The 18,990-nt window shown below is 37.8% G+C and overlaps 1 protein-coding gene across 3 annotated transcripts in view; it reads left to right on the forward strand.

The window, feature by feature from the left end:
* Nucleotides 1-116: 116 nt before the first annotated feature.
* Nucleotides 117-18,990, forward strand: part of Pex3 (peroxisomal biogenesis factor 3) — a 38,650-nt gene continuing 19,776 nt past the window's right edge. For 2 of the 3 annotated variants that reach the window (XM_013072688.3, XM_004846044.4), the window contains exons 1-3: nt 182-369; nt 7,356-7,487; nt 16,530-16,611. In XM_013072688.3, the coding sequence (XP_012928142.1) occupies nt 297-369; nt 7,356-7,487; nt 16,530-16,611 (287 nt within the window). In that variant the 5' untranslated portion in view covers nt 182-296. Of the gene's footprint in view, nt 370-7,355; nt 7,488-16,529; nt 16,612-18,990 lie in introns of all 3 variants that reach the window. The other variant, XM_013072689.3, reaches the window with a different exon arrangement.

Consider the following 18,990-nt stretch of genomic DNA (forward strand, 5'->3'; position numbering starts at 1 on the left):
CGAGGGACGGGGCACCGGGAAGCGATTTCGGACGGACCTGGGCGCTCCGGCCCAGTGAGCCTCGGCGGCAGCGGCGGACTCCGGGACGCAAAGCGCAGCTGCTCCTCCGTAGTCCACGCCCCCTTCTCGCTCGGGTGACAGCGGCTGCGGGAAGGCGGCTGCCTTCGGGGTTTGTGGGGAGCACCTAGTGGGACGGCGGCGCCCCTGCCGGGTCGTCCGGCCCATGCGACAGAGAAACGGCGTCCTGGTGACCCGGCCCCTCATCCCAGGCAGCCCCCACCCCCCGGGGCCCGAAAATGCTGAGATCGACGTGGAATTTTCTGAAACGTCACAAAAAGAAATGCATCTTCCTGGGCACGGTGCTTGGCGGTGGGTGACAGCTGCTTGGAAAGGGACACTGGGGAGGGGGAGGCGTAGGAAAGGGGTGACTGTGCTCTGAGAGGTAGCGGCCAGGCCACCCGGGCCGGGTTGCGGGGGCGGGGGAAGCCCAGGGCTCCGCGCTTCCCTCCCGCCCGGTGCCGGGCCCCCGACAGCGCGAGCTTTCTGTTTGCAGGCTGCACCCTTCGTGTGCCTGGTGCCCACGCTCTGACCCTCTCGCCTTCCCTTGAGAGCCCGCGTTTCTTCCTGGCCACCCCAGTACTCTGCTTGGCTTTCACCCTTCGCGGTAGTTTCGTGATGTTCTAAGAGTTATCGGAAGCTTGCACTTCGGATGACGTTTAAACTGTAGTTTTTTGGCACCACCTCATTGCATTGAGAGTCCGGAAGATCTAGACTAGGTAACGGGAAAGAAAGCAATATTTTCATTCTGATTCTACCATTTTAGGACATAAATTATGCAGCAAGAAAATGCTCAGGATTGGAATCTTGTGCAATGTTCCCGGGATTGTCAAATTTGAGATAATTATCCATCCAGCCATGTAACTGAGGTCGCTAGGCCAACAGGAGTTTAGAAACAGAGAAGTTTTGAGACCCTTTTTCTTTAATATGACGATCACGTTGTAACATTTAGGAATTTGGACAATAAAAAGCCTTTTGAATTATACACAGAAAGAATCTAGGGTCTTCAGGAGTTTTTTTTAGACCTTGAGTTGTTGAGATACTTGTTTATCACTAGCTATATGCTTTGATTACAGAAGTATAGTGGACTCTCAGGTTACGACCCGCCTGACATACAGACAACTCAGGTTAATTAAGTTCATGGAAGGTTCATCTGCCTCTTGTTATCTATAGTATGTACCCCGGTAAACATCCAGATCTCAGCTGTATTGACTTACAACCAACTTGAGTTACAACCAGCCCTGGGGAACCGATTGAGTTAGTAAGTCAAGGGTCCAGTGTACTAAAAAGTCAAGAACAGAAGTTTCCCAAAGAACTTAGTTGCTTTTCTCTTACTGTTAGATTATATTGTATCTCCCCCCACCCCACCCCCCGCGCCGAATTTGAAACTAACAATACCATTAGCATCAGTGGTTTAGATGTGATGATTCTTAAAAGTCTGAGATAGGGTCCTGAAGGAGGCAAGGACTGTATTCTACATGTCTCTGGGTCTAACAAAAGTTGATAATGAGGATATGTGAATTTGATTACCTTTGAGAAATTCTTTATAGATAAAATGTATTTTATGATACCTTCAGTTTCTGGAATTTTTTAATTTTTATTTTGGGTATTTTTTTTTTGAGACAAGGTCTGACTATGTAGTTCAGACTGGCCTTTAACTCACTATATGGCCTAGTCTAGCCTCAAACTCACTGAGATCCTCATGCCTCAGCCTCCTAAGTGCTAAGATTACCATCCTTCTAATATCTAAAGTATATTTAGGCTACGCTAAGACTACACAGTCCATTTTATTTGTAAAAGCTACACATATATGTGTGGTGGGAATCTAAGTAAAATATTTTTGCCACTCCTGAAGGAAGGAAAATTATCTTTAGCAATTTTAGGGGTAATAACATACTCCTTAAAGCTTAGAAAAACAAACCTAATGGTAGGGTCAAAAATAATCACAGGGGAAGAAAAAGACTATACTTAAAACATAGTCATAGATTTTTTTTAAGAAATCTATGAGAGCTTTATAATTACAGATTATGAGAAATGAAAAAAAATTCAGAGGACTAGAAGTCCTGCTGTTTTCTAGAAGAGAGAGAGATAGCATTTCTTTAAGCCTCATATTATTTCTACTTCAGGAGGAAACTGTTATCACATTAGGAAATATTTATTAAATTCCAGTAATGCTAAAGGAAATATGATTGAAGATGAACAGATTTTAAAAACAGTCATAGCTGTCATTCATTCTGTTGTATGCTGAGCACTGTACTAAGCTCATTCTATTCACTGGGGATGACAACAGATAATTAGGGTTATCCTATTCAAAACTGTGGGAACTAGAATTCAACCAGAATATTTAAGAAACTTGCCTAGCGTCCCGAAGTTAGTAATAGAAAAGCTGAAATTCAAATTCCAATGCAACCATGTTGCCATCTTGGACTTCATAGTCTAAAAGGTAAGAAAAATAAATGTTCAAATAATAAAAATACAAAGCCATTAGAGAAGTTAAAAAGTACTATACAGATCAAACTGGCACATAGCGTATTCAGTTGTAAAAATAATCAGGAAAAACTTCATGGAAGAAGCAACACATTTTTGACAGGCTCAAAGGCCGAGTGAGCTATGAATGTACATGCTTAAAGAACTGTGGCCATCCAATGGTGAAAAAAAAAACAAAACGAAGTAAAACTTTGAGTTACAGGCCTTCTTAAGTAGGACTATTTCCCTGCATTTTGAATGGGTAATTGCTTTAGACCAACTGGTACAATTCGACCAGTTTGAGAGAAGACTGGAGCAGTGGTTTTCAGATTTTTTGATCTGAGGTTAAAGTAAGGATCCTAAAGAGCTTTTTAAAACTATCTATTACTAGTTATTGTATGTGATACTATATACAAGAATTTTTCAAAATTGTTATCGCTTAAAGTTGCAATAATAAACTCATTGAAATTAACCTAAATAACACATTTTCAAGAAATTAATGGAAAGTGTGGCGTTATTTTATATTTTTCAAATTTCTTTACTGTTTGACCTAACTGAAGAAAGGTGGGCATTCATATCTATTCTGCAGTCACTTGTAATACCACACAGCATATATCCTCTGTGGTCCTCAACTGTACCCTCACTCATGAGAGAATGAGAGTGAAAAAGGCAAATAACATTTTGGTATCATTATAAAATAGTGTTGACCTCACAGATTCCCTAAGATAGTCCTAAAGCTCTCAGGGGGTACCCAAACAGTACTTTGAGAAACATTTCACTACTACAAGAAGCATTACAGGACAAAGAGCAATCATATTTGTATTTATTGGCCTGCTGACTTAAAAAAAGTATAGAACATTTACTTAGGATTTAGATCTTAAACCTTGTAGTTTCTGGCCTCTTCAAAATTTTTATTCATTCATTCAACAAATATTTGAATAAGTATATACTTACTCTCACTGTACTGGGATCTGTGAACACAAAGGAATAAGTTTGTTCCTGTGAAGATCCGAAACAGCCTGGAAAGCAGAAATGGCAGTAAAGAAAAGTAATACAATGGTAGCATGATAGGGCAAAAATAGAGCAGGATGCTGTGGGGCACTGAGGGATGAGGAGCATGGGTATGACTGGCAACCTTTATAGAGGAAGAAGCTCTACTTGCATTAAGTTGTAAAGCTAGCAAAGGACAACAGGGCAGGAAACAAAAAGGAGATGTGCAAGAGGCTCCCAAACATTGCTTTTGATCAATCAAAGTATCTTTCACTATGACTGAGTTCATGGGAAGTGATAAAAAATTAATTTGGACAAGTAGTTAGAAGGCGAATTATGCAAGGCCTTCCTTACTACCCCATGGTGCATAATGTTCACAGTAGCCTCTGTTATCAGTGCTTTTCAGACTTCAGTATGAATAGAAATACTTAAAGAACTTAATGAAAGTAGGAAATCCTTTCCCCCAGATTTTGATCCTTTGGGTCTGGAGTGCAGTTCAAGAATTTCTTAATTCATTGGGTAAATATTTGAGTTCTCCACGTGTACCGATAAGAGTTTAACAAAAGAGAAAAGTTAGGAAGCTGTTAACAGCTTATTTCAAAAGCATTAATTCAGGATCTAAATGAACGCTATGATAAAGGGGTTAGAAAAGTAACAAATTAAGAAAAGTGTTTGTGATATAGAATCAGAATAACATTACTTGGGGATCTGTTGGATTGGGAACAATGTTAATTTCTGTTAGTGAAATTTTTAACCTAGTAAAAATTGTAATTTTTTTTTGAGACAGTTTCACTGTGTAGTTCAGGGTAGCCTTAAACTCACTATGTACAATAAGAGATAGTTTTAAAATACCTGAACTGTGGAAACACCAGAGGATATTTTGCTTTACCAACAATTTTTTGAAAGGAAACCTCAAAATATTTTACTTTGGGGAGGGTATTTAGTGTTTCATTACTCATAATAAAGTTATACCAACAGAAGAAAATTTGAAGGTCAAGTAATCCCGATCTTTAATTTTATGAATGAAGAAATTTAGATCCAGAGAAAGCAAGGAACCTGCTCAAAAGTCACCTAAGTAGTTTGTGCCAGAGCCATCAGTATCTCCTGTTTTCCAGGTCACAATTCAGGCTCCCAGTCAGATGTAGAGTCCTGACCTATATATGTTAACTGATCGATTTTCTGCCCTCATTCTTATTTTCCTAGTAAGATAATCTGACAAAATCAGAATTTATAAATTTTGGGTATGAGAGTCTGGATGAACTAAACTTTGTGTGGGAACTTCAGTGTTAACCAAACAAAACTCATGGATTTAGGATTTTTGCCTAATTCCATGTGGCTTAAGCAAGATCAGGGTGACCACAGGGTTTGTTCCTTCTACACATTATAGGGGATCTGTACTGAGCCTGTCTTTGGTTTGTAAATGGTCGTTTCCTCTGTGTGTTCACATTGGCTCCCCTCTACATGTGTCTGTGTCCAGATTTCCTCTTCATGTAAGGTCACTCACTAGTCATGTCAGTTTAGGTCCCGCCTTCGTGACCTCATTTCATAATTTGAATACCTCTGTAAAGACCTTATCTCCAAACAAGGTCACATTCTAAGGTACTGGGGCTTCAACATGGGGTTTGGGGGAGGGAGAGTGGGCACAGTTCAACTCCTAACAATCCATTTCGGGTTTTAGCTTCAGTTAGAATATACTACACTTATCAAACACATATAATAGTGCCTAAAAAACATTGTCAGATTTATTGAAAATCTGATGAAAGAGGCAGTAGACCTTTTCCCCAGGAAAACAGACATGACCATCAAATTTACATATTCCTCCAGAAAAGTTCTGTTATGCCACAGGTGTCATTTCAGCATTTCACTTTACAATGTATCTCCAGAGATGATCATTGTTTTACACATAACTTTCAGTAGTGTGTTACCAAATAAGATGAGCAACTTATGTGAAACTAATTGTGTCAGAGTCGCCTGACAAAAGGATCACATTGTGAAATATAAGTCAGTTTCTTCACTCTTTTTGTACCGTGGCACTGTCAGCAGTTTATTTAGGATGGGTTACAGGAAATGTAGCCATGAAGCCCCTTATGTGAACTTTTTATTTTTGAGCATGATATAATACATTTATTTGTATGCTAGCATTCCAACAATAATGCTTCATTTCTAACTTTAAACCAGATGCTTTTATTGAGCTGTTATTTTTAAGAAGTATTAGTTTGACAACACCTGCGTTCATGAAAGTAAGGTATGTGCTTGTTTAGCAGTTCCTAGAAGTCTGCCCCTCCTCACTTGAGGGACACAGACCAAATCCAATTCTGTGAATGGCTTTTAAGTTCTTTCTGACAATATTGTGGGCCATAGGCAGTCAGGCGGGTGGGATAAAACCAAGCTCTGGCACACATGAAAATACTAACAAAGGTGAAATAGTAACACAGCCTGTTCTGTAAGCTCACTGCGTTCTGCCCTTACGTGGCACTATGACAAAATTGTGGATAAAAGGTTCACCAACAGCAAATGCAACAGTACTGTAGCTGCAGGATTCTGGTGGCCATCTGGTTCAAGTCGTTTGAGTCATGTGAGTCCTGAAGCCTCAGGATCCCAGGCTGAGCCATTCCTAGCAGGGGAAGACTTGATAGATACATGTACATATGCAAGTTCATATAAATATCACCTTACTGTTTTAGCTAGTCCAAATCTTTTACCACTAATTTAATCTATCAAAGTCCATTTCTGATATTCATTATACTAATATTCGGTGCTGATCAGAGATAAAAGCTATGTTGAAGCACTTAACCCTTAGAGTGTATCTTTTTTCAAATGCTAACACCAGAGTATTCACGTTCCCAATTATGACAACTGACTGTCCCCACTTTGAGTACAGACCAAAATGTTACATTTATGTCATACTGTCTCTGCCGAAGTGTGTTAAGTTACAGGCCACGTGATACCACCTATATTGATGCTGTAGTGTTCCATATGCCTCCTTCCTCCCGATTAGAATTAAGTTACTAGTTTTTAGATGGTCTAAGAAAATCTCTCTTTTCTCAGAGATTTTTCTAACTCACAGATGAATAAATAGAGACCTGCCTGACTGCCTACCTTTCTTTCATTCTTCCTTTTAAAAATTTGCCCTGTAGTTTTTAAAAATATTATATGTCCATTGAAGAAAATATAGAAGTTATAGAGAAGCAAACAAAAGGGAAAGAATCACTTGTTACCATTCATCGATGACCCTTGTTTATTATATATTACAAATTAGAGTGCTAGAGATGTAGCTCAGTGCTGGAACACCTGCCTAGCATGCATGAGGCCCTGGGTTTGATCCCCAGCACCATAAAAGAAAAGGAAAGAAAAGAAATTAAAACCATCGTGTCCATGCTGTTAATAAAAAAATTTTTTTAAAAACCTTCTGGCTTCCTATTATATCATCTTAACAATATAACAAGGATATTTCCTTTAGTCATTAATTATTTAACAATGCGATTTTTAATGGTTGTAGGAGATTACATTATGTGGATAGAATGTAATATATTTAGAAAATTCCCTTTTGCTGGACATTTATAATATCTCTAGATAACTATCAAAGGCACTGTTAGACTTTCTAGATTTAATTGCTTTTGGCCTCTTAGTGCTCATCATTTACTCTGCCATTGGCCATTAAACTGCTAATCTTTCTCCTCTTTACTTCAGTCTTAAACAATTATTTAATATAGATTTTTTTAAAGTAATTTTTAGATTTTTCCCTAATATAAGCCTTATAATTGGATTTTTTTAAAGGTTAAAAATACTGTTTGGGATTTTTAGTACTCTAATATACTACTCTGTTTCAAAAATTATTTTAGGAGTATATATCCTGGGGAAATACGGACAGAAGAAAATCAGAGAAATACAAGAAAGGGAGGCTGCAGAATACATTGCCCAAGCACGACGACAGTATCACTTTGAGAGTAACCAGAGGACGTGCAATATGACAGGTAGGCAAAGAAAATTGTTTATACATGTGTGAAGCTGCTTGTTTTTTGTTTGTTTTGAGGTACTAGGGATTGAATCTAGGGCCTTTACACTGAACTGCATCCCCAGTTCATGTTTTTATATTTGTGTTTTGACACAGGTTCTCACTTAAGTCCCTAACTTGCCCAGGCTGGCCTTGAACTTGCTAGTCTTCTGCCTCAGGCTTCCAGCCTGCGGGGGTTAAAGGTATACCCCACCATGCCTGGTAGAGTTGCTTGTCGATTTGTGTTTATCTGTGTATTTCCTCAACCAAATTTAGAGGAAAAGGCAGAGGATGATAAATCTACCAAGCATTTGCATTAACTGAAATATGTCATTTTAGTATGAGTTTTTTAAAATCAATATAAATACTTGTTCATTCATTTCATTTATTTATTCAGCAAATACTCACAGTGGCCAGCACAGGGGAAGTAGGCAGAAACAAGAAAAAGAAAAACATTCCTGATTTCAGGTTGTATGTTTTATTGAGAAGTAAAGGGGATAAACAATAAGTAACTTTGGGTAGTAAAGGCTGCTGTTAGGACAATAAAGCTGTGTGAGGAATGAGGATACTTCTTAAGAGAGGGCAATCGAGAGGCTGGTCTCTTTGAAGAGGTAACACTGGAGAAAAGATCAAACGGAACAGTGGTGGGAGCTTGAGGTGCCTGAGGTGAGAACAAGCTTGGAATATTCACAAGACTGCCCAAAGGCCATGTAGCGTAAGAGGAGTGAACAGTGGATAAGTAGTAGGAACCAAGGCTACAGAGGTGGATCCGTTCCTACAGGCCCTCACAGGTCACAGGAAAGAGTCCTGAGCTTGTTGCCTTTGCAGGAGTCAGCTGCAGACACACAAGTCTCACAGCACAGTGTGTGCTCAGTCGGTGTTAACTCTAGTAATAGTTCAGACTCTTGAGCTAGAAATCAACCTGCCCATATTCTAAGAGAACGAGTTATTTGTTCTAATTCTTCAACCCCTTGAATAATTAGTTCTCTAATCTGTAACAGACTTTTCTTTTTCATTGTTTAGAGCTTAATCTCTCTGTAATATTTCTTTCAAGAACAGTTAATTTAGAATTCATAAAGGTAAATGATCTTTGTTCAACTTTAGATGTAGAACTTTATTTCCAGAGTTGAAAGGACTTTATTGTCAATTTACTTAGCTCATTTTACAAATAAAGAGGCTGAGATTAAGAAGGGGGAGAGGCACAGCCAAAATTACAGCTTGAGTTCAGAATTCTCATTATTTGAGATAATACTCTGAGAAGTCCCTGCATTCTGTAAAGCAGAGAGTAATCAGAAATACTGTGTTTAATGACAGCCCTGCCGAGGACCATGGGTAAAAGCAGGGGCGCCAGGGTGAGGCATATCTGGTGTGGCTTCCAGTTTGAATTACATCATCTCTAACTTTGGTTTAAAAGACAGTAAATCCCAGCTCTCTCCTCTGTAAAATAAACAGCAAAACTCCAACGTTTTTGTGACAGTGTGATGAGATAATGAATCAAAGTGCTTGGCACACAGAACATACTCAGTAAATGGTAACTTTTTATACGATACATGATTCTTTAAATAAACATTCAGCATTTCATGTGACAATGCTACCAGGACGTTTTAATGAATTTTGAGAGACCAAGAGTGATCATTTCAGGTTATTATTCAGATTTGGGAAAATAGAAGAAGGTAGCTCCCAAGGTCTCAAAATGCATCTCAGTTTGATGTGGATCCTCAGGTCAGTTTGGGTCCTTCCGGAAGCAGATGTGGGGATGGGATTAGATGGGAGCGATTTCTTTGGGGGAAATGTCTATGAAAAACAGTGGGAGGTAGCAGGAGTAGGCTAGGAAAACCTAATGGAGTTCCCTGGTAGAGAACTCCTAGAACACTGCCTAGAGCAGTGTGGCCCTTGCCCTCGTAATGGAACTAGAGGGTGGGACCTGAGGCTGCTGGTTAACTACGCCATCCCAGCAGAAAGTGGGGGTAGCACATGCCCATCACTATCACAGCCCTCAAATAAACAAATAGCCAACTATAGACAAGTAAAAATAACATATGGTGATCACCAGGAGGCAAAGTACAGGATTACTAAAGAACTTGGCAAACTAGCTTCTATTATGCATTGATAATAGGACTATAAGTAATATGATTAAGTTTATTTCCCTTTAGATAAAAATCTGTAGTGGATATGATAGGAAAAATTTAGTGCTTTTAGGTAAATATAACTAGTTTTTTGCTCAACAAGTTTATCCAACCTTGAAAGATACCACCTGTTGGAATACCTCTGCCCTTTGACTGTATCTTCTTCAGGATTTTACTGAAGATCTAAGAGGGCTCCTTACTAAATTGACACACGAAATGATGTTATATGCATAGCTGACAACACAAATGAAGTTTCTGTAAACAAAATAATCTGACCCATTTAAGTGCTAGATTAAGTGCATAAACAAGTTTTCTGCATTAAAGAGTCATATGTACAGTTACAGAAAATGTTGTGCCAGTTCTGGGACGCTTCTCATTGGGGTCTTCCAGTCATGTCAGCTGTGTCTCTTGCCTGTGTTTTCATCACCTTTCCCCATAATTCATTCTGTGATAACTGGATGTATGAGATGCAGTCCTTATTCATGAGCCTCCACTGAGCACCAGGTGAAGAAAGGTTACTGTAGGTCATACTGGCAGATTCGGTGCGCATGCGTACATCCTGACTTAGAACTTTGGAATTTTCTAGGGCAGGCCTGGGCATCCTTGCTTTCCTTGTCTCTTCTCCAGTGTCGTAAGTCTTAGGACAAGGGCAGAGGGGAGTTGACGTGACCCACTCCACAGTAGCAGGCTCACTGACTCATCACAGAAAAGAATTTTCAGGACATGTCGGAAAGAGGCACAAGGAGGGTTTATTAGGCGGGGACAGGGAGAGTGCTGTGCGCTCAGGAGTGGAGTGTGGGTGCTCAGACAAATGAGGCACATCGCAGTTTGGGACTGAGTACACTCATGCTTTCCTTGAGGGAGTGAAAAGCTAGGGAAAAAAGTGCCCCCCCCGGGGGTTTCTAGCCAGTTTGCAGGCATTTTTTAAAAAACAGGTGATTTAAACATTCTCTGAATTCACTCATCCTTTTGTTTACTCTCTTAATTGGGCCAGTGTATGACCTAGTGATGGGTCTGGTGGGGAAGGAGTATACATCCGGCCAAGGACTGTCGACACTGGGACAGTCCTTAGCTCAGGGCCCAGCTCCTATACCTTACTTTCTTAACTGAGCCAGTGTATAGCCTTTAATGATGGGTCTGGTAGAGGTGTAAATCTAGCCCAGGAATATTGGCATGGGGCTGTCTTGGGTGATTTCAGCTAAGTCCTGGAAGTTGCAGTCTTCTCACAAAGTACATTTATTAGTTATGATTCCCTTGTCTCCTTTCTGCCTCTCTTTTGTTCTTCTAGCCTACTTCAGTGTGAGTGGAGGGGAGTGCTTCAGCAGTGCGTGGGGGAAGCAGCCCCATATCCCCAGTTGTGCTAACTCTATTAAAAGTATTTGTTCAGTGTTAATGTATGCATGTGTAGAAGAGAATAGATTTGTCTGGCTGAAGAGGCTGAAGTGGAGAGTAATAATCTCTTCTCTCTCAGAAGAATTATCAAAAAAGACTCCTCTCAAGTTACTATACCACATAATCTTTAAGCTTATTCCTCATTAACTCATTTTCTGTATGTAGGACTTTAGCCTGGTTTCCTTTCTCTCTCTCTCTCTCTCTCTCTCTCTCCTCTCTCTCCCTCTCTCTCTCTCTTCACCCCTCTTTTTCTCTCTTTCTCTTCCTTTCTTTCCTTCCTTCCTTCCTTCTTTCTTTCTTTATAAAGTGACATATAGTTGTCCCTTTATATCCATGAGGAATTAGTTCCAAAATCCAAGGATGTTCAAGTCATATACAAAATGTTATAATGTCTGAAGTAATCTACACACATTCTCCCATATACTTTACATCATCTGTAGATTATTTCTAATGCCTAATACAGTGGAAATAGTTGTTGTTATACTTGTTATTTTGTAGAGAATGTTGACAAGGACAATATCTGTACATGTTTACTACAGCCAGGTGTTTTCAAATATTTCTAGTCTGCAAAGCAGAACTAGCTGATACAGCAGGCCAATTGTATTGTGCTTGGACTAGATAGATATGCCAAATATGCTAAAATATAAGCTAACTTCTCTACTGTTTCCGAGTTTCTACTTTAGATAGTGGTCTAATGTAGGAAATTCAAACATGCAGCTTGGGAAAATACAGTATATTGAATCTACAGAGTGCAGCATTAAAATAAATGTTGAATGTAAGATTAAAACCTGAATTTTCTATAGGAAAATACAGATTTTATAATTAACATGTCTAGTCTAGTCAAGCAGTGAAAATGATATAATAAAAGTTTCCCTTTTAGAATATGGTATTTGTGATACTTTTTCCTTTTTTTTCTTCTTAAAACTTTATTTCAGTGTAACTATGCTTACAGAAACATTTGTATTGGATTATAGAATGCAATTTACTGATCCTATACAATTTTTTAGTACATAATTTAAGATTTTAAACAGGATTTGCAATCTGAGTTATCTTTATTACAAATGTTTAAAAAATCTTCAAATACTACTAAACAAGGCAACAAGAACCTTAAGAAATAGACCTGTGGTTTGCTTCAGAGAAGCATGTATTACACTGTAAAGCTTACAAAATTGGTGCAGTGAAACATTGTTGCAATGTCACAATGCTGGTTTACAAAGTTCAGTGACTAATGGACGTGGACGTGGGTGTGAGGGAGCTTGTGTCCACTTGTGGTAAGGTAAAAGGTGATTTAGTTAATCCTGCCTGTAGGTCGAGAATCTAAACAAAGCAAGATTCAGATAATTTCTTCAGTCTGAACTGTAACCTCACTGCACTTGCTGGCATCAACAAGGAAACTTGGCACGCTACCATTTGAAGTTTTTCTGATTTATGCAAAGAAAAAGAAAATTAAATTTTCCTCCCACTATTTCAGTCCAGAAATGACAGCATGCTACAGACAAGGTATTGTGCCCTTTGTCAACATTTGGTAACAATACCCTGAGGTCAACTGGCTTTTAATTTGTAGCAACACTCAAATGCAAAATAGTCCTCAAAGTTAAAGACAAGACTTCAGAAGTGACAGAAAAGTGAAATGGCCCTGCTTAGAGAACTAGAGCAAAAATACCTAGCATAGTTATAAGAAGCCTTATAAAAACAGCAGTGCGGCCCCTATGAATTATGCTTCAATACAAAAACAAGTGCAGCCTAAAATTAGAAGCAGTTTCTTAAAAAAGGAAAGAATAACTTAAAATATTTTGAAAACCAATGGGAATGTAGGTTCAAAAATAACTGAAAGAGGATTCAACTTATAGTGTATTCTAGCATTTCAAGTCTATCACTAGTTATGTAATATCAATTTACAAATAACATGTTAGTTTTTTATTCCCTTATCAAAAGGGAAAATTCTAGATTCCATTCTTTTGAAGAATTATAGAGGAAAATTTATTATAATGATTATTCATATTTTCTAAGAAAATAAGGATTCAAATGCCTCCATGCAAATATCACATTTTTCAAATGGAAAAGCTCCCATTGTACTAAAAGTTTTAGAAGTTCTGATTACTAATTTACTTTTTTTTTTTTCAGTACTGGGGATTGAACTCAGGACCTTGTGCTTGCAAGGCAGGCTTGGTGCCACTGAGCTAAATCCCCAGTCCTAATTTACTTTTCATTGAAATAATTTTTTTCATTTTTTATTAGTGCATGTTTGTAGTAGATAATATTTACATTACTTGTGGAGAGTTTGTACAAGTACATAATATATCTCAACTGCTTTTTTCCCCTTCCCCTTTCTGTTTCCCTTCCCCCATTCATCTCTTGAACCCTTCCTTTTATTTTTCCTTGTACATGTTTGCAGTGTATATTTTCATCCCTTGTGTGGAGCTGGTGCATGTACGTAACACATCTTAATTCCTTTTTTCATCCTCTTTTCCTCTCTTCACTCCCTCCCCTCCCTCTCTGGATCCCCTTATTCTTTGAGAAAGATTTGCCTCCTTACTTCCCATTATGTGTCTTTTATTTTGTTCTTTATTTATACTTTGGGATTCTCATATAATAGAAATCATGTAATATTTAAGCTTGTATCTGATTGATTTCACTTAACATTATAGTCTCAAGGTGCATCCATTTTCCTATAGATGATGCAAGTTTATCTTTATGGCAAAGTAGTACTCCATTGTGTATAAATACTACATTTTTTGTGTTCATTCATCTGTTGATATATAAGCCACTTCCAAGATTTAGCTACTATGAATTGTGCAGCTATTAACATAGGTATGCATGTGACACTGTATGATGATATCTTTAATTCTCTTAAGAAGATATCTAGAAGGGGAAGAGCTATGTCTAATGGAGTTTCTGTGTTTGCTTTCTGAGGAATCTCCATACTGATTTTCACATCAGCTGTACTAGTTTACATTCCCACCAACAGTGTAGACAAGTTCCTTTTTTTTCCCCACAGCCTTTGCTTTCTGGATGATGGCCATTCTTTCTGGGATGAAGTCTCAGTGTTGTCTTAATTTGCATTTCTCTAAAGGCCAGCAATGTTGAGCATTTCTTCATGTATTTATTGGCCATTTGTACTTCTTCTACTGTTTATTTCACTTGCCTATTTTTGATTGGGTCATTTATTTGGGGGGGTCTAATTTTTTTAGTTCTTTATATATTCTAGATATTTGTCCTCGATCTGAGGAATAGCTGGCAAAACTTTTCTCCCACTCTGTAGGTTGCCTTTTCACTCTGTTGGTTGTTTCTTTTGCTGTGCGGAATCTTTTTAATTTGATGTGATTCTATTTGTTGTCAGTACTATTTCCTGTGAAACTGGTGTTCTGTTCAGAAGGTCCTTGTCTATGTCTATGACTTTAAGAGTTTTATCTAATTTGTCTTATAGTCAGTTAAGTTTTTCTACTTATCATTTAGCTCTTTGACCCACTTTTACTTTAGTTTAGTACACGGTGAAAGATACATGTCTAGAGTCAATATTCTGCATATGGATAGCCAGTTTTCCCAACACCACTTACTAAAGAGGCTGTCTTTGCACCCGTATATATTTTTGGCCCCTTTGTCAAAGATCAAATAGTTGAATGTGCTTGGGGCTTTTTCTGCATCCTCTATTCTACTCCATTGATCCTTATATCTGTCTGTTTTTGTGTCAGTACCATGCTGATTATATCACTATAGCTTTGTAATATAACTTCAAGGCCAGGATTTTGATGCCTCCTGCTTTGCTCTTTTTACCCAGGATTTCTTTTGCTATTCTGGGTCTCTTCTGGTTCCATATGAATTTTAGGATTGTTTTCTTCAGTTCTTTGAAGAATGCTGTAGGAGTTTTGGTTGGGGTTGCATTAAATCTGTGTATCAATTTTGGACTTATGGCCATTTTTCTTGATGCTATGGTTAATGGTATTTTTTTCCTAATTTGTTTTCCAGTGGGCTCATTTTTAGTATATAGGAATGCTATTGATTTTTGTGTGTTGATTTTGTATCCTTCTAAATTACTGAATTTGGTTATTAATTCTAAGAGTCTTTTGGTGTAATTTTGGGGGTCTTCAATGTAGAGGATCATGTCATCTGCAAATAATGATACTTTGATTTCTTCCTTTCCTTTACATTATCCATTTTATTTCTTTGGTTTTCCTGATTGCCCTGGCCAGTGTTCAAGTACTGTATGGAACAGGAGTGGTGATAATAGACATCCTTGTCTTGTTCCTGATTTTAGAAGGAAAACTTCAAGTTTTTCCCCATTTAATATGATGTTGGCAATAGATTTGTCATAAATGGCTTTTATCAGATTGAGATAAGATCATTCTATACCTATTTTCCTCAGTGCTTTTAATCATGAAAAGATGTTGGATTTTGTCAGATGCTTTTTCTGCATCTATTGTGATGATCATGTGATTTTTGTTGTCACATCTGGGCCATTCTGTCAGAAACCTGCTTGATTTCTCACCAGAAGAATTAAAGATAGCATTCTCTGATTGGTCCCAGGTGCAAGGTTTGGGCACATGTATCCTGGATCTCTGTGATTGACAGGTCATGCCCACTTGCCTAGCCGGTTGGCCACGCCCTGATCTCCTGCTTCAACAACTTATTTTACTGTAGTAAAAAACTCCTAACAGTAAGAAAATCTCATGTTGAATCTTTAAGTATTTTTTTTCATTTTATCATTTTAGTGTTAGAAACTCATTTTAATTTATATGTGTTTATGTCTATAGCATAGTGTGCAGAGACACAAAGTAACTCGTATGAATTGTTTCTAAACTTCTTTCTTATAGAGTACTGTATCTCATTTTGTCTTCACATTGTTTCTGAGAGAAATAGACATGCAGTAGCCATTGACAAAATCAGAACTAAAACTCAGCAGCACTCAATTCCTCGCCTGCTGTACTTTTGTCTGTGTTACAATAAATACTTATTGCTATGTATGATCTTATAACTGTTTTTAAAATTAGAAATAAAATATGAGAAAAGTATAGCTAAATATAAAAATATTGGTTTTGATAATTTTCATTATATCAGAAGTAAACATTAATTGTTAGAAATTTGAAGAGTACAGAAAAGAAAGGGGGAAAAAAGAATTACCCATAATCCACAGCCCAGAGACCACCACTGGGATTCTTTCTGCGTTTTCTCCTGCATGCACTTGTTTACATTGCTGTGATCAGAATGTATGTGTGGGGCCGGGGATGTAGCTCAACAGCATAGCACCTGCCTGGCAAGCGTGAGGTACCAAAAAAACAGACAAACAAATAATGTATGTGTGACTTACTTCGGTTAACATAAGAAATAGATGATTTATTAACCCATAATAGTTTTACATTACTATCAATAATGCAATTCTCTAGCGTGACATTACCTCCAAGTTCTTACATGTTTCTAGTCTTCTCATACAGCTTAAAACAATCAGCATTTTTCAGTGAGGGTAGGAATATTACTGTGACCTTTTGAATTTTCTGTTTGTATTACAGTGCTGTCCATGCTTCCAACACTGAAGGAGGCCTTATTGCAGCAACTCAATTCAGAGAGCCTTACAGCTCTGCTAAAAAACAGGTAAATGTTTGTTTAAGGACTTCACTTAAAGTGTATAGAATGAACTAAAATACATTTCCAAAGTCTTTGTTTTCTTCTCTTTCTCATTAAAGTTTATTACACATAAGCTCAGAAATATACAAATGACTCTGTCCCTAAATTAATATTTTATTTATGCTCATTTATTTATGCTCTGTCTCATTACACAAATCATTTAGGGCAATATGTATGCATTGTTTTTCCTATAAATAATTTTGTATCATTAATAATTGAGTACTTACAGAATATATTTCTGAACCAATTTCTGAACTAGGTGTTGTGAAGCTGACAAAATTTATGTTGAATACTGTGCTTCTTAAAGTGTTTAAAATGTATTAAATAAAGCATCTTAACATGTTAAATAAGTAAGGTGATGAATTTACATGATCATTACCAACAAAATGAAATGCAAATTGATACAAACATGTATCTAATAATTTACTAATAATTTACATGACTATGACAGTTTATAAAACACTTTCATATATATGACCTCATATATCACATCCAGTATGCTTCAAGATGTTGTAAATCAATATAATTCTACGTTAGTTTGAGAAGACTTCAGGAAGAAACTGGCTACTTCCTTTAATGAACAAGATATGTAGGGGTGGGTGACTTAGAAAATTCCATGTGGACCCAGACCCTCATGCATACTAAGCATGTGCTCTACCACTGGACTACAGCCCCAACACTAAATGAATTTTAATCATCGTAGCCTTACTAAAATATTTACTTGCCTTGTAATCACCTGCCAAATAACCAGACAGAATTAACTGCTGTTTGTAGCATCCTTTCTGGGCCTTACCTATGCTAGGTACCTTCTGTTCATCCATGCTGCCATTTAATTTTCACAACCTCCCTGTAAGACAAATACTATCATCTCCATTTTGATATGGGAATTTAGTGTTCAGAGAAGTTAAATAGCAAGCTACAAAGTTTCTTTGAAATAATTTCTTATATATTCAAAGAATGCTTCCCAAAATAACAATGAGTTTGACTACTTAGAATTTTATTTATCTGATTACATATAATGCCAGTGTCATGGGACTTCGCCTCCTCAAATTTCAGCATTCTTAGGATAGATTCACTTTAACCTCTCCTTACAGATGTAAAGTTTGGCTTATGAATTATTTTCTCTAATTATATGAAGAAGACACGTATGAGCAAATTGCTCTCGGTCAAATAAATACCTAATTATCACCTATATGTATATAAATATAGGATAGAAAAGAAATAGATACTTTTATTTCCTTAGGTTTTAGTTTTATTGGGAAGGCAAGACAAAGTATGTGTAAAACAATTTTATAAAAACAGTGTCATAGCAGACATAATAAACATGGTGGTCCACACCTGTCATCCCAGCACTCAGAAGGCTGAGGCAGAAGGATCGCCACAAGATTGAGGCCAGCTTAGGCTATGTGGTGATTTCAAGGCCAGCCTGAACTACATAGCGGGACCTTGTCTCAAAAAACAAACAACAAAAAACATGGTGGTCGTCTTCCTTCTTATTGAATGCTTCCTCTGAGGTGTAGGCTCCATATGCTTGGAGGGATTCAAGATAGTTAAGATAGGGCTGGAGCCTTAGCTCAGTGGTAGAGCACATGTTAGTTTGCTAGAGGTTCTGGGTTCAATTGCCACCACTCACAATTATGATAAAGTTCCTTTAAGGCCTTGACCGGCAAAGGAAGAAGCAGACTAAATAAATTATCATAATTCGAGGCATATTAGTGCCATTATAAAAAAAATAAAAGCAAAGAGAGGGAGAGGGAAAAGAATAAAAGCAAAAGTGAGGGATGTGTGCAGGAGACTAGAGAAAAAAAGTTTTCATTCTTGATGTATAATCCTGGATTAGAGGAAAGATGTGATTCCACTTTTATTTTTTGTGGAAGATAATTTCTTAAATTTAAGATAGGTCACCGTAACTCCTCACCCTCTGTTTATCTATGTTGTTTTCTTATCTTAGTCATACTTGGAAATTTTTTCTGAAGTGACCAAAGATGTGATTTACTTGCATTAAAATACCTTGAATTGCAGTAAATTCTCCATTTAATCAGAACAAATATGGTGCTCAGTGGTAGAGAACTTAATCTAGTATGCGTGGAGCCCTTGTTCAGTCCCTTGAACTGGAGGAAGAAAGACTCAGTATGGCGCCCCACCGTGAGCCCTGGAGTTGAGAGTCAGTGTGTGCTGCTGCCTGGTAGGGAGGGCCCACTCCACCTCTCTTTTCAGCCTGTGCTGTCTAGGGCATGACCGAGGCTCCAGGCTCTGCTCACAGCCAGAGAATGGTAAAAAGCTTGTATGTTTATGGCTGTAGTATCCTATTTATTTAAGGGGGCAGATATGAGTATATTAAATAAT

This window comes from Heterocephalus glaber, unplaced genomic scaffold (genome assembly GCF_053883595.1).
Source record: "Heterocephalus glaber isolate CG9 unplaced genomic scaffold, H.glaber_assembly_v1.0 deba00001550, whole genome shotgun sequence".
Taxonomy (NCBI): Eukaryota; Metazoa; Chordata; class Mammalia; order Rodentia; family Bathyergidae; genus Heterocephalus; species Heterocephalus glaber.